At 38.1% G+C, this 13,976-nt stretch overlaps 1 protein-coding gene across 1 annotated transcript; it reads left to right on the forward strand.

Moving 5' to 3' along the window:
* Window positions 1–2,729: 2,729 nt before the first annotated feature.
* Window positions 2,730–11,732, forward strand: LOC103772197 (ankyrin repeat and SOCS box protein 5-like). The gene is made up of 8 exons (XM_008939519.1): window positions 2,730–2,834; window positions 3,282–3,477; window positions 4,583–4,662; window positions 5,768–5,875; window positions 7,367–7,517; window positions 7,638–7,772; window positions 9,563–9,754; window positions 11,121–11,732. Exons 1-8 carry the CDS (start codon window positions 2,730–2,732, stop codon window positions 11,246–11,248), a joined length of 1,095 nt encoding a protein of 364 aa, XP_008937767.1. The 3' UTR covers window positions 11,249–11,732.
* Window positions 11,733–13,976: the final 2,244 nt, after the last annotated feature.

Below are 13,976 nucleotides of genomic sequence, written 5' to 3' on the forward strand. Positions count from 1 at the left end.
AAAAAAACTGTGGTCATGTAATGTGGTTGTATCATAAACAGAACTGTGTGGGAAAATAAATATATTTTGTAAGATTTTCAAGAGTAGGAAGTCTTTATCATTTGCATTTGGAATGAAATCCTCAAATTTTGAAACTCTACATGATGATAGATACTGGAAAGAATGTTGGTTTGAACCAGTCAAGGTTTCATTTTTTTGTATGCGTATGTTATATATATTTATGTGTATATATTTATATATAGTTATGTAATTTTTCAGTCACATGAAAACAAAGATTAATTGAAATATTGAAATAAAATATTAAAGTGCCCACTTGAACCATGTTTTCTCTCTCAGGCATATTTTAATCATCTGTAGCCTAAATTCTGATTCTTTTGGAGTTTTTCAGTGTTGATTGTTGGAATTTCATTTGTTAAAAAGAAGTAGCTTCTATTTTGCTGGTCATATCTCATTGTAGTATTTAAGCACAGCTTTTAAATCCTTGACTTAAGATTCTTCTCAATAATTTTTAACATCAAATATCTATTAGAGTAGTTGACACCTCTTTGTCATGCAAGGGGTTTGGACAAGTGGGTAATTTTATAGTGTCACAGCAAAAGTCTGTTAGAAGTTAATTACATATACAAACCAGCAGCTAGTTTTAGCAGCTGGAGTGGTCTGTTAAACTTGGGACTGTAATGTTACAGAGATTTTGTCTTATAGTTATGGGTCCTGTCTGTTGCTTCAGTTGCCACAAACTGAAACACTCAAAGTACATCATAAGGAATAAAAGGTAACAGTTATGATGAGCTTAATACATAGCCTTTCTAGATTTGCAGAAATAAATATTAGCTACAATGCTTTCCAAATAGTCTGTGCTTCTCATCTCCCAATAATGAAGTGTGGCAGGCTGCTATTTTCAGTTCTTCTCTGATGATACTGCTTCTGCTGAGTGCTCGCATGCCACCTATTTACCCTTGGAGCAGCAATTTCTAATGCTGAGGCCTGGCATAGATATTCTCCCAGTGAAGTCAGTGAGAAGACTTTATTAGATTTTTTTTTTTTGGAAATCCCACTTTTTTAATGTACCTTTTATGCTTTTTTTTTTTTAAGGCTCCATAAACTTTTAGAAAATAAAACCAAAAAAAAACACCACCACAAAAAGATGAGGTGATTGGTGTTAATGACTTTCACAAGAATATCTTTACTTACTATTTTACCACTGTGATCATAGCTGCAGGACTGACTTGCAGGTATTTGCAGGTAGATGTCTGTAGGAAAACGTGATGGAAATAACATTAATGACAGAAATGGATCCAAGTCAGTATTGCAAATCCCCATTTTGGGGGTTTTTCACTGCTCAGAATAGTTGTCAAACCCCCAATTTAAAAACCAAAGAATTGTTTAGAAGATAGCTGAGTCAGTAGTGAACTGCTAAGAGAAAAACACAGTTCAGCATATGGATCAAGTAGCATTTGGAATATGCTCAGGATATCTTTGCTTATTTCTTTTCTGAGTAAGCAGTAAAATAACATGTGAACATTTGGCAGTGCTTCCCTTAAAAATCTGTGTCCTACTAGTGATTTTTGAGGTTATAAAACTGTGCCTCAATTGCATGAGGTTAAAAAGGGAGGAGTTTGCCCTGCAGTTCTTTTTCAGCTCAAGGTTCTCTTGATTTCACTGTGAGTTTCTCTTGCATTGAAATTCCAGTTAATCCACCTTGCAAGGCAAATGCACACATACTGGCACTCTGAAAAGTTCTAATGTTAAAAAAAGAAATGTGAAAAGTGAACAGAAAGGGCCACAGTCCTTTAGTTTAAGAAAAGAAACTGTCTGTTTCAGTATGCTCCTGTCTTCAAAGCTGTGTTTACAGAAGGGTGAAAGTTCCTATTGCAGTGAGCTGCTGATCTCCTTCCAGACCTGGCCTGTGTGTATTAGAAACAGGCTCAACTAGCAGGAACAGATTTCTTCTTTTTATATTTTTTTTTTTTCCAGATTGAAAGAAATGAGTAGGATTTATAATTGCAATTGGCTGGAAGTGCCATGGGGAGATGGAGATTTAGGTATTGTATAATACTTTGTGATTTTTTTTTTTTAACTTTGCCTGTTAATGCAGTGAATATATTTATTCATTCTTGTTAGTGTTTACAAAGCAATGTAGGCTGACCTTCCTGGTCAAATATATACCAGAGAATTTGGAACTAATGTGGCTTCTAAATATAGTCAGAGATACTTTCTGTTTGGCATCTGTCAGAGACAACATCAGTAGGGAATTAATGCATTAACAGTTTTGGAATAGAGTATGTTTGTTAATGCTGCCCTTACAGACAACAATGAATGCAAAAATGTCCTCATTAATATTCTTAATGCTTTCTGAGGGTGAGACGTAGCAAGTTTGTAGGTTAGCAGAAGGCAACAATCTAACAATCTAGACAAATAATTTTTTTTAAAATGCCTTTGATGTTTATGATACATACTTATTTTGAGTCTATTCTTGTGCCTGTGGTATTTAATGATGAATTATTACATTACTATTGTTACTATTGATAAACCAGTTGGAACGTGAAAGGTTTTTTCTGAACCCAGTTTGCACAAAATATTTCTGCAGCAGTTTGCAATATAATTCCCCTTAAAATCCCAATCACTTTGTGTAGGTTCTGTATTTTTTTTTCTGTTATGATTAGCAATAAGAATTGCAAAATATTACACTTAATAAACCTAAAGTAAAAAGTTTAAGTAAAAAATCGGGAATGATGTCTGCAGACACAGGTGATCAGAGCTTCGTGGAAATAATTCTGAAGGAGTATTGGAAGTTGGATCTTGCCTATGGTCCATCTGCTCCTGCAGATGAAAGAGTACAAGGAACTTCACAGATAGTGGATAACTGACATAATAGAAACCTCTATACATTTTTAAGGTCAGGTTTACAAACCTTTAATTTCCTCTATTTTTTTTAATGTCTGTGATCAGCTTTATGTAGTCTTATGATAGCAAAACAAAAGCACAGCTGAGTATGTAAATTAAGTTTTTGATCTCTATAGCATCCAGCAGTGCTGAGTTCCACAGCACAGTTATGTCTTCTGTGAGAAGATAACAGTCTTAACCTCAGTGTAAGTTTTGGTTTCATTCACTAACATCTCTAGGAAAATGGAGGTCTTATCTCAATTTCCATGTTGTGCACTATTTAATGTTTTTATATATGCTCCAATTTCTTTTCAGGTTGAGCAGTCTTAATCTTTTTGGTCATTCTTCAGCTGATTTGAGCGGGTTTACTGTAACTGAAAGCATCCTTTCTGAAATAGGCTAGTGGACAGAAGGAGTCCAATAGGAAACAGAAACAGGGTGTATTTCTAGTGAGTAGTTACCTTAGACTGATGATTACCAGTGACAGAGCAGTAACCTCCCCACCTAACATTCATGGCCGTGGCAGTAAGATGCAGTGGCTGGGGTTGCAGGTGGTCCTGGTGCACTGCGACGGGCAGAGTCAGCCGTCTACACGTTGGAGATTCATCTGCCCTTGCTACCCCTTCATCAGGCTTGGCTCCTTCTCTCTGTGTGTCTTCGGGGATTTGGGGGGGCTTGATAGAACTCACATGAGTGATTGTATCAGCATTTCCACAGTTCCAGTGGTTTTCTTCTTACAGGAATAAATGTCAATAATTCAAAATTTAGTCGCAAGATGGTTCTTCCCTGCACAGTCTCTCAGAACTTGATTTGGAAAATTCATACAATAAATTGGTACCAGCTCTGCCTGCAGGGGGACTGGCTAGAAGTCAGTGGCCAGCCTTCTAGAGGGAAGGGCTGAGTCTTCATCAGGAGCCACGGGATGACTCTGGGAGCTGGGTTGGGAGTGAAGGCGGGGGGTACGTGTGTGAAGGTGGGATTGTTTCATTTCTTCTCTTCCCTCCTCCCCCCCCCACTTCTTTAGGTAAAAGAAGAAGGTAAAAATTTGGGTAAAAGTTAGCTTTCTGGTAAATAGATGCCAAACCTTTACATTAAGCATATATAACTATTTTTAGCCATAATAGCCTATTAGAATGAGAACTTTAGACTTAAAGTGTATTTCTACGATAGCCGGGTTTTTTTTAGTGTGATTTTCACTGTGTTTCTCTCTTTGTACTTGTGTAGTCCCTGCAGATTAATCTCATGATACATAAGGATTTCCATATTTATTTTCATATCCAGCAGCTTTTTCAGGCAGATTTACATCTAGTTTAAGTTCAAATATCAGTTTATTGAAGTCTATACATTTCTATATGTCAGTTGAAAAAATAAGTTATATTATTTTTTTAAAAAATGAGCAATGCAAAAATAGAAATGGGAAATATGATGATGATGATGATGAATTTATTAAATCAGGTTACTGAAACTAATATATCAATATTTTGTTCTTTGTACTACATGGTCATTTATTAGACGTATTTACAGTTAATAATAGGGCAGTTTTTATTGTCTAGAAACTGGTCATTTGAAATGCAGCCCCTAAGAGGAAAACTTATTTTCGTTGACTTCATTCTGTGCGTTATATTTTCTGCTTTGCTCTATGCATTCCAAAATTCTTCTAATTCATGTGGCTTACTCAATCACTGTTGTTATTATATAGGTTCTTGGGCAGATCGCTCACCTCTGCATGAGGCAGCCAGTCAAGGACGTCTTCTTTCTCTAAAGACTTTATTGTCACAGGTGAAGGCTGTGTTCTTAAAATTGCTTTCATTTTTCATGTTACTTAATTTCTCAGCATGGATTATTAATGCAAATTTAGTATGCTTTGCTTTGCTTTTTTCACTTGAATTTTAAAGAGCAATACACATTTATGATTTTTATAGAATATGTAATTTAATATTTTAAATATTCCTCTGTATGTCTTAAAACTTACTGTCAAAATAAAAAAAATAATTACCATAGCTGTATCTAAATGTATATCAGTCTGCCCCTCTTGCATGGCCTAAGTCAATGTAGTTCCACTGCTTTAAGCCCTCAGGTAAATACAACCTGTCAGGAAGATATTTATTGAGGAGAAGAATCACTGAAAGATTCTGGGTTTTGCATAGTTAGTTATGATGTAAAAGAAAAAAAATTATTAATAGCAAAGGGAGAGACTGTAAACCATTACATTTTAATATCACAGTATTGTCACATTACATACTACAATACTGAGAAAATGATACTATAGAATACATTTGATGAAAGCCAACAGATGCAATTATTAGTTCTTAAGAATCAAACATGTACTGAAGAAAATTTCAAGAGCTTGATGATTTTCTCAATCCAAGAAGTGTTTTTCTGGATAAAATTAATGGCTTTAGGTATTTCAGATAGAATCACAGATTCACAGGACAGTTTAGGCTCGGGGCCTTGTTGAGTTTTAAAGAGCACCAAGAGTGGAGATGCACCAGCCTCTCTGGAGCCCTGTTTCAGGGTTTCACTGTCCTCACAGTGAGAATTTTCTCCATATAACTAATTGGAATGCACCATGTTTGGACTTGTGTCTGTGCCTTTTGTACTATCCCCATCCACCTCAACAGTCTGTTCCCACCTTCTTTATACCCTCTATATCCTATTCCTATTTCTGATATTTAAAAAAAAACCCAAAAGCTGACCACTTTTGTTGTGTTATATCCATTCATTGCTCAAACATTCTTTTCATGCTCACTGAAGATTTATGTATTGCAAGTAGAGTTTTAAGCCTGTTTCCAATATTGTAAATAATTCATTTGAACAGCAGGGAGAGGCAACAGCTCCTAAAAGCTTTTGTATGATCTTCATATGCAATTCATGTCTTGTTTAGGGGTACAATGTAGACACACTAACAATTGACCAAGTAACCCCACTTCATGAAGCCTGCCTGGGAGATCATGTAGGATGTGCAAGGATCCTTCTTGAAGCAGGAGCAAACGTAAGGGTTTTATTGTTATTGGTGGTTTTGTTCTTGCTTGGTTGGTTGGTTTGTTTATGAAGTCCAATGCTAACCTTGGTTTAACTGAGAAGGACACGTTCCTTGATTTTTAATTTTTCTAATTGGTATTTCTCACTACTCACCCCATTGATTGCATTGATCTTATTTAGTTACAATAAGCTGACATATCTGAAAGCTAGCAAAGGGGAGTGATGGGCAGGCACTGAGACAGAGGATGAACTGGTGAGGATCTGCTAGCAGTATGTCACCAGCCTTATTTCTTCTCTGAATTTCATTACATTATTTATCTCCTAAAATAAGGACTGTGTCCCCCTACTGGTTTCCTCTTGCTTTTTGAGTGGCTTGTGGGAGACTGTTCAATCTCCAGAATGTGTTCTGGCACACTGCACCTGAGTGCTCTTAAGATTCTTTCATCTGAGGACAAAGAAAGCAGTGGCTGTTTTCTGTACTCCTGACACGGGCTGTCTGTCTGTTACCCCAAACCAAAACGGGACTTCACAGACCACTTTCACTACAGTCTCTGCCTGTGAGTGTCAGAGTTCAAATGCATAGTTTCACAGATCTTTGTAATGGAAAGAAATATTTATTGTTCTGTTCACTTCTTGTTCAATTTTGAGAACCATGTAGAATATATGTTATTACAGAAAAAGAAAAAAATACATTGGTTTCCAAAACCAATTTCCTTCCACTTCAGTTAGTACAAGGATTCTAAAGACACAAAACTGAAATTACTCTAGACAAAATTATAGAACAAATTTAATTTTCCACTCTGATTTTTTTTTTTTTTAGTAGTTCCAGTTGTTTTGGTGGGCTTAGGGGTACATGGAAGAGGATAGGCTGGAGTCCTGGAAGGAGCCCCCTCCTAATACCTCTGCTGCTTCCTTCAGTATTATTAGCCCTCCCAAATTTGCCTAGTTTCTCATTCTCTTGCACTGGGAATATTGAGTTAACCAACAAGGAGGCAAAGTTAGTATTAGAACAGTGAGCCTGTACTATTAGCTCTGTCTCCATGCTGCAAAGTATCACTCCAACCTGGAAATTACAATTGCAGAAGAAAATGGCAAATAATACTCACATTTAATAAACTGCAAATAATACATTTAATACAAAATTTGCATTCTTGAGAGAGCTGCGGAGAGCAGGTTCCCATTATCCTGTCACTACCCAAAGTGTTTCAATGTCAGTGAAACAAACTAAGCACAATGACTTCTGGAAAGTATTTGCTGCCCAGATGCTAACGTGTGCTCTTCAGCATTCCAGGTGTATTTTGCTTTATTCAGCATAGTTTAATGAGAATAATAGTAAACTAATTTCTACCGAGGAGTGTGGTGAGAGGAAGACACAGAGACTCTACATTAACCAGTTGTTTGTGGTTTTCTTTTTGTATTTTAATGTAATTTCTAACTATATCCTGTTTGAAAATTTACCTGTCTTTCCATTCTGTTCTTACATGGATTTTCTATGTCCCAGGTAAACGCCACGACCATTGATGGAGTGACCCCTTTGTTCAACGCGTGCTCGCGAGGCAGCGCGGCGTGTGCCGAGCTCCTGCTGGAGTACGGTGCCAAAGCCCAGTGGGAGTCCTGTCTTCCCTCACCCACCCATGAGGCAGCCAGCAGAGGTAGGAAGTCAGCTGCTGAGCAAACACAGAGCTGTTTTGGTGTTAAGAGACGTGCCTGCTTGTGTCTGCAACACGGCCTACTGAAGTCAACCAAAACTCTGTCGTGCTTTGTACTGACAGGTCACAGTGAATGTCTGGAGGTACTGATATCCTGGGGTGTAGATGTTGACCAAGATCTTCCTCATTTAGGAACACCTCTGTATGTAGCATGTGTTTCACAGCAGATCCACTGCATTCGGAAGCTTCTTTATGCAGGTATGTAATGTTTGAAATAAAACTATTACTAGCTTGTAAAATAAGCATACTTTGAACTGAGCGGTGCTCGATCAGGGAAACTAGAACCCTGGCTTGTGAGGTTCTACTTCTAAGTTTATTCTGTGATGCATGTTTTTTTTTATAGTAACCTACTATGTCTTTCATTTTTTTGTGGCAAAGCAAGCATATGAGGGAAAAAGGAAACAAGACAAATAGGAGCAGATGTTCAAAATGTTTAGCACCTACTACAGCTTTGTAGCTGTTAATTTTCTGTAGGAAAAACCAAGGTAAAAAATAAGCTTTGAGAAAGGAATTTTATATAGTCATTATTGATCTTTCAACAGAAGTTTTTTAGCAATGTAGTCTCATGCCTTTTCATTCTTTAGCATGATCTGATTGATCTTTTTACAAGGTATAGAGGCTGAGCTGCAGAGAGAAGAGGTAACGCCGAAGGCATTTCAGCCTAAATTTCACTTTATTTGATCCACGGGAAGGGGCTGTTGGAGGCTCGCTCTGTTTCAGCACAGCTAAAAGATCATTTGCTGAGTTTCAGGGCATGACATGCAGGGCTTTTGTATCCTGCAGCACGATGAATGAACATGTTTATGTGAATAATTACAGACTTGTCATCATTGGACCAGAATTGTTTTTCTGGTTGCAGGTTATTTATAAGTTAAACAAGCAGTTAAATTGTCTCTCATTAAGTCGGTCTCCGTGTACGATTAACTATCCTATGTCATAGTTTTTATGTTCTAAGAACTGCATAATTAGCATATTTTAGGATTCAAATACCACCATGTGTTAAAAACAGGAAGGGAAGGGCATATCCGACGCTTGGTGGTGTCCTGATGTAGAAAAGGGTATGTTGACTGAGAATGTAACTGGCTGCTTGTGCCAGCCTGAATGTTTTCGTATTTTATCAGTGTATGAGAATGCATCAGAAGTTAAGAAGCAAATGAATAAGCAAGAAAATGATACTGTGGAAGTATTCTCAAATTGTTAATACTGAGAACAGTCAGTTATTCAGACTTCAAATCTAACGGATAGGCCTGTGATGTTATTGAATTATTTTACTCACATGAGAATTTAAAAGGCAAAAGTTGTTGATTCAGGGAGAAGAGTTGGTACAGAGGCCAGCTCCTGGTCTCACAAGATCACAAACACTCTCTTAAGAAGTCTTTCTTCTGCTAAAAGAGTCTAGAAAACTGTCGAGGCAAACCTGGGGTTAGTGGGAATAACCAGCTTGCCCATGAGGGAAGTTCCTCCATACTAGCTAGTTTTGTTTAACTCTTGTATGGCTAACTTCTTCTGAAATAGGAATGCATTATTGCAAATGAATTCAGTCCATTTGAATATAAATTAGCAATTCCTTATTAATACAAAAGTGTAATAACTAGAATTCTGTGGATTGGGAGAATTAATAGTTCATCTAAGGAAAGTCTGTTTTTACGTCGTGCGTATTTTCTTAAACATGTACAAAATCTTTTTTTTTAATTAGGGCAACAGTGACTCTCTAATTCAATTTTTCTTTTCCTTCTTTTTCTGAAGTATTTTCCTTTAAAATTTAGTTGTGCTTAGGTAATAAAACTCGGGTAAGTCTGTGGGTTCAAAAAAACCCCACTGATATGATTAGCTGTAGTGCTATCCCACAAAATTAATAAAGTGGATAAATTCACTGTGGTGTTCTGACACAGTGGAGTTCTTTTTGTTTGTTTTGTAACATCATCTTTACTCAATGACAATTTTAATTAATCTTTTCTTGTGTCTCTTTATGTGTATCTACCTACCAGGTGCCAACGTGCAGAAAGGAAAGCATTTAGAAACTCCACTCCATGCTGCTGCCCAGCATTCTAGTACAGAGATTGTAAACTTACTTCTTGAATTTGGGGCAGACATAAATGCCAAAAATATAGATTTTGAGAGGCCTGTTGATTTAGCTGCTCCAAGCAGTTTGGTGGAGAGACTGCTGCTCCTCCATGAAGGTAAGTTTTACATGTGTGGTTTTGCAAATGTAAATTGTTATTCTTGATAAACCCAAACCTTCACCCCATCTCCCCTTCTCCCCCCCAAAACCCAACAGTCCAAACGACCCATATTACAGAAGCTAACAGTGTGCTTTATGAAATGAATATATTAACATTCAGGGAAACGTCGTTCTAACTATAAAAATACCAGTAATATTTGGTCTCAGGCTAGAGCCTGGTGACCAAGTAGTGTCAGAATTTATACAAGCTGAGAAAGTATCATCTTGTGTTTATTGGGTGTTTATGCAGTTTGACATAACAGCCAATAAAAATGTAACTTTTACAGACCTTGTAAAAAGAAACAAATTTCAGTTTCAGGTGAAAAATGTTTCATTTTGGCCAGCTGACCTAATATTTTTAAATATATAGTTTTATGTGCATATAAAGCACTTTATTTTGCTATATTTTTAAAAAAAAACAAATCAAAAGCAACACATTTATTTGATTGTAGGCAAAAAGTGTAACAAATTTAACGTTCTAAATTTTCTTTACGGATTTAAGAGTCCCTTAAAACTCTTAAATGTCTGGTGCCTTAAAGTGAGAATATCCCAAAGGGAACTGGATTTTTTCAGCCTTGACCTATGTACAGCATAAAAATGAGCCAGGAAAAAGAGGTGGGGAATAAATTCTTGCACTAACCATGGGCATGTCTTTAGAGGTGACCTGACAAACAGCATTGCTTCATGTTTTCCCCTGGAAAACATCTCTATAGTCTGAATGCTGTAAAAAAAACACTTCTAAAAACAGTTTATCACAAAATTACCAAGGCTAGCAGGATTCTTAACAGCCACAGCAAAGAAATGTGTATGGTTTTATTGTGCAGAGAAACAGCAACATGTTCATTATGAGGGAAGGGGCAGGATGCAGAGGGGCATCATCAGGAGCTAGTAAGGCCGCCGAACACGGTCCAGGATTTCAGGGTATTTTGCCTGCCTATTCTTGCTGCAGGGCTGGTGCAGCTTGTAGTGCTGTAGCACCTATTTCACCTGTTCTGTGAATTAAAAACCCAAAACCTGCAGTTTTTAAAGTGGTTGACCTCAGATAATTTTGGGAGCACGTTTTCCATTTCAAGCCACAAATTATTTGCTGTCCTGACTTTGCTTTTTTGAGTACTTCCCTGATTATTAATAAGGTTTCTGCAGCCTGTCTTTGAGGGCAAAAAAAAACACAATGAAGGAAAAAGAAGGAAAAGGACAAGTCTTCAAAATGTGAACATTTTTTTTTGTGTTTTTGTTTTAGAAAGCCCATTATTGTGCAAGACTGTTGTGAAACAAAGTACTGGCTTTTAGAGTTGTCTAATTAAACCTCTGGTTTTTGTCTGCAGCCACACCATCCTCTCTTTGCCAGCTTTGCCGACTACGTATCCGAAATTACATAGGGAGAGCTCGGCTCCATCTTGTCCCACAGCTCCAGTTGCCAACAATACTGAAGAATTTCTTACAGTATAGATAGTGCTGTATTTAACCTTTAGAAACCTGAATAATAACAACTTTTTCTTCTTTCTGTTTATTGTACCTTTTATCTACAGAACTGCTGGGCGGGGAAAAATAAAAAAGCCTTTTGCATATTACTTAAAAGTAAAAAAAAAAACCCCTCTTTGACACCTGATGCTGTTATATAATAACAGCTGGGAGCCATTCAGCACCTGGCACCAAGGTGCTAATAAGGCTGGATTGAATAAGTGTGCTGGTACTCTGGGAAATGATTGTATAGCTTTAGCTTAACACTTACTAAATAGCTTTAGTGCTGTTAGTTTTAATTGTATTTATACTTCTAAAATCCGTTTCACACACCTGAACCACAGAGTTTCTTCATTATTATTTGTTAAGTTGGTCCACTTGGAGTCATTATTTTACGTTTTTAAATTTCTATTGTTTGGGTACCTAAAAATACTTGGTGATAAGTGCACTATATACATTGATAAAAATAAAATAAAATAAATAAATGTCAATTTGTCTTCTTTTTCTTTTTATAGACCATTCATTAATGATAGTGAGAAGCTTCCTTTATTTTTCCGTGCTGCCTGTGCTGTGAATCAGAATTATGTAGCTTTGAACATAAAATCTCCATTTTTTCACACGTGCACAGTTTGTAGATTCTCTTAGTACAATTCCAGAGGAATATTCCTCAAAAGCCTTAATGCTGAGATACTTTTGATCTCCTTTTGTCTGACAGAATTATCTGGGCTCTTTCCTTACCTTTTCATAACAATGCTGTATCACAGCTCATGGGCATATTAAATACTTGCTTTCCTCAGAGAAAGGCACGTGTTGCACAGTGTCTGTGGGGCTCCAGGAGGAGTATCCTGGAGATGTGGATTCTGACTCTTCAGCCTCAAGTCCAGGAGGTGGGTGCAAGGCTCCAGAAATACATCAGTTCCCTGTACTAGGACAGCTATCACTCTGAGAAGGACATTATTTCTCTTGCTGGCTACTTTATAAACAACTACCCAGGTCCAAAAATCCTGTTGCAAAATCCCAGAATGCTCTAGCGGGTATTTCTGTGATCAGGTTGAAATTTTGTCATTCAGCTCTGTAGCCAGGGAAGGAATGCTGACACCCTGAAGAGACATTAGAGAACCCAATGGTTTTCTGCCTCCCTCATGCCCTGGCACGTGGACAATGCCAGTCACATCAAAAGCAGGTGATCTGACTGCTTCACTGAAACACAAGGCTCCTCCTCTCAGTCTTTCCATTTGGTCTTCCTTGGAGAACAGATGACTTCCTCAGTGACTGACACTCAATTCCTTGAAACCGAAGCATGAGACACCTGAAAACAGACCACTTGCCCTTGGTGATTCACCCATTCCTTTGCAGTGACCCCTGTCAGTATTTATGTTCCTACTGGAAAGATGCTAAGTGAGGAACTAACTATAGAGGAAGTTTTCACCAAGCGGAACGCTTACTCGGTGGCTAAATTATATCCACCTCATAAAACTGCAGCCCTCTGACACTCGCCCTCGTTAAAAGCCATCCTCATTTGCCTCTGTTCCTCGCAGAAGCTGCAGTGAGGGCCCCTTGTCAAGCCCACGTGAAGGAAAGTTCAGAGGCAAGTCAGGGGAACTGCTTAGGAGTCTGTAATGTCCACAAGGGAGCAGGTTCAGTGATTTTAGTCTTCATCCAGAGACTTGCCCTTTGTGGTTTCCATGTACTGTGGCAGTACTGTGTATTACTTCAAGAAACAAGGAAACACTATGGCACCGCTGAGCTTTCCTATGTAGAATGAGATCATTTACACCCTCACCTTCAGGCGTCCAACGTGCTTTTCAAGTTTGACTCAGGAAAAGTGTGTTTAGAAAAAGCTACAGTTGATGGACTCAGATGAGTTTTCAGCCAACGTGGCCATCCTGCAAAACACTCGTTTGAAACAAGACGAGGTGTTGGTTTTGTTGAGAGCCACATCAGAGCCCAAGCCATCAAAGAGGTGTGTTCATGTTCTCGTGGTGTTTCCCACTGTTCCCACCATTCCCACTGATCCTTCCTGTCACCACAGAACCAACGGGACCATGTGAAGAGTTTACAGGTGGACTAGCCCAGAGAGTAATCCAGCACTAATTTACAGGAATAGGACTTCAATCTCAAGCAATATGCATCATCTCTCACTATAGTCTTTAGTCTTTTGATACCAGGTAAGTCTATGAGAACAGAGTTCCTTTGGCAAGCCGAGCCCAGCTGGAGGGACATCACTTCTGTTACTATGTAACGGGAACAAACAAAATAGGGGCTGCATGTTGTTGCCCTGGCAGGACTGTGTGTTGGAACAGGTTTCTGTCAGATGAGGCCATGCTAATGCCACATACCAAACATACATAGTAATCAACTACCTAACATCAGTGTTTAGTAAAATTCTTTCCAAAAAATGACCCCTTGTTTAGCCAGAAATTAAAGGAAACAGGCTTGTTATTATTCACATTAGGTGGGAACCTCATTGCAATGGGTTGGATTCTTGGTATGAAATAGATGTTAAGTAATGAATTAAAACCATAGAATGGCTTGAGGTTAGAAGGGACCCTGGAGATCATCTAATCCAATCTCCCTGCCATGGGCGGCGATGCCTCTCAACTAGACGAGGTTGCTCAAGGCCTCCTCCAACCTGTCCTTAAACACCTCCAGGGAGGGGGCATCCACAGCCTCTCAGCGCAATCTATTGCAGCATCTCTTGTACTGCTGCACTTGTTCCT

Source organism: Merops nubicus, unplaced genomic scaffold (assembly GCF_000691845.1).
Source record: "Merops nubicus isolate BGI_N331 unplaced genomic scaffold, ASM69184v1 scaffold4894, whole genome shotgun sequence".
NCBI classification, from domain to species: domain Eukaryota; kingdom Metazoa; phylum Chordata; class Aves; order Coraciiformes; family Meropidae; genus Merops; species Merops nubicus.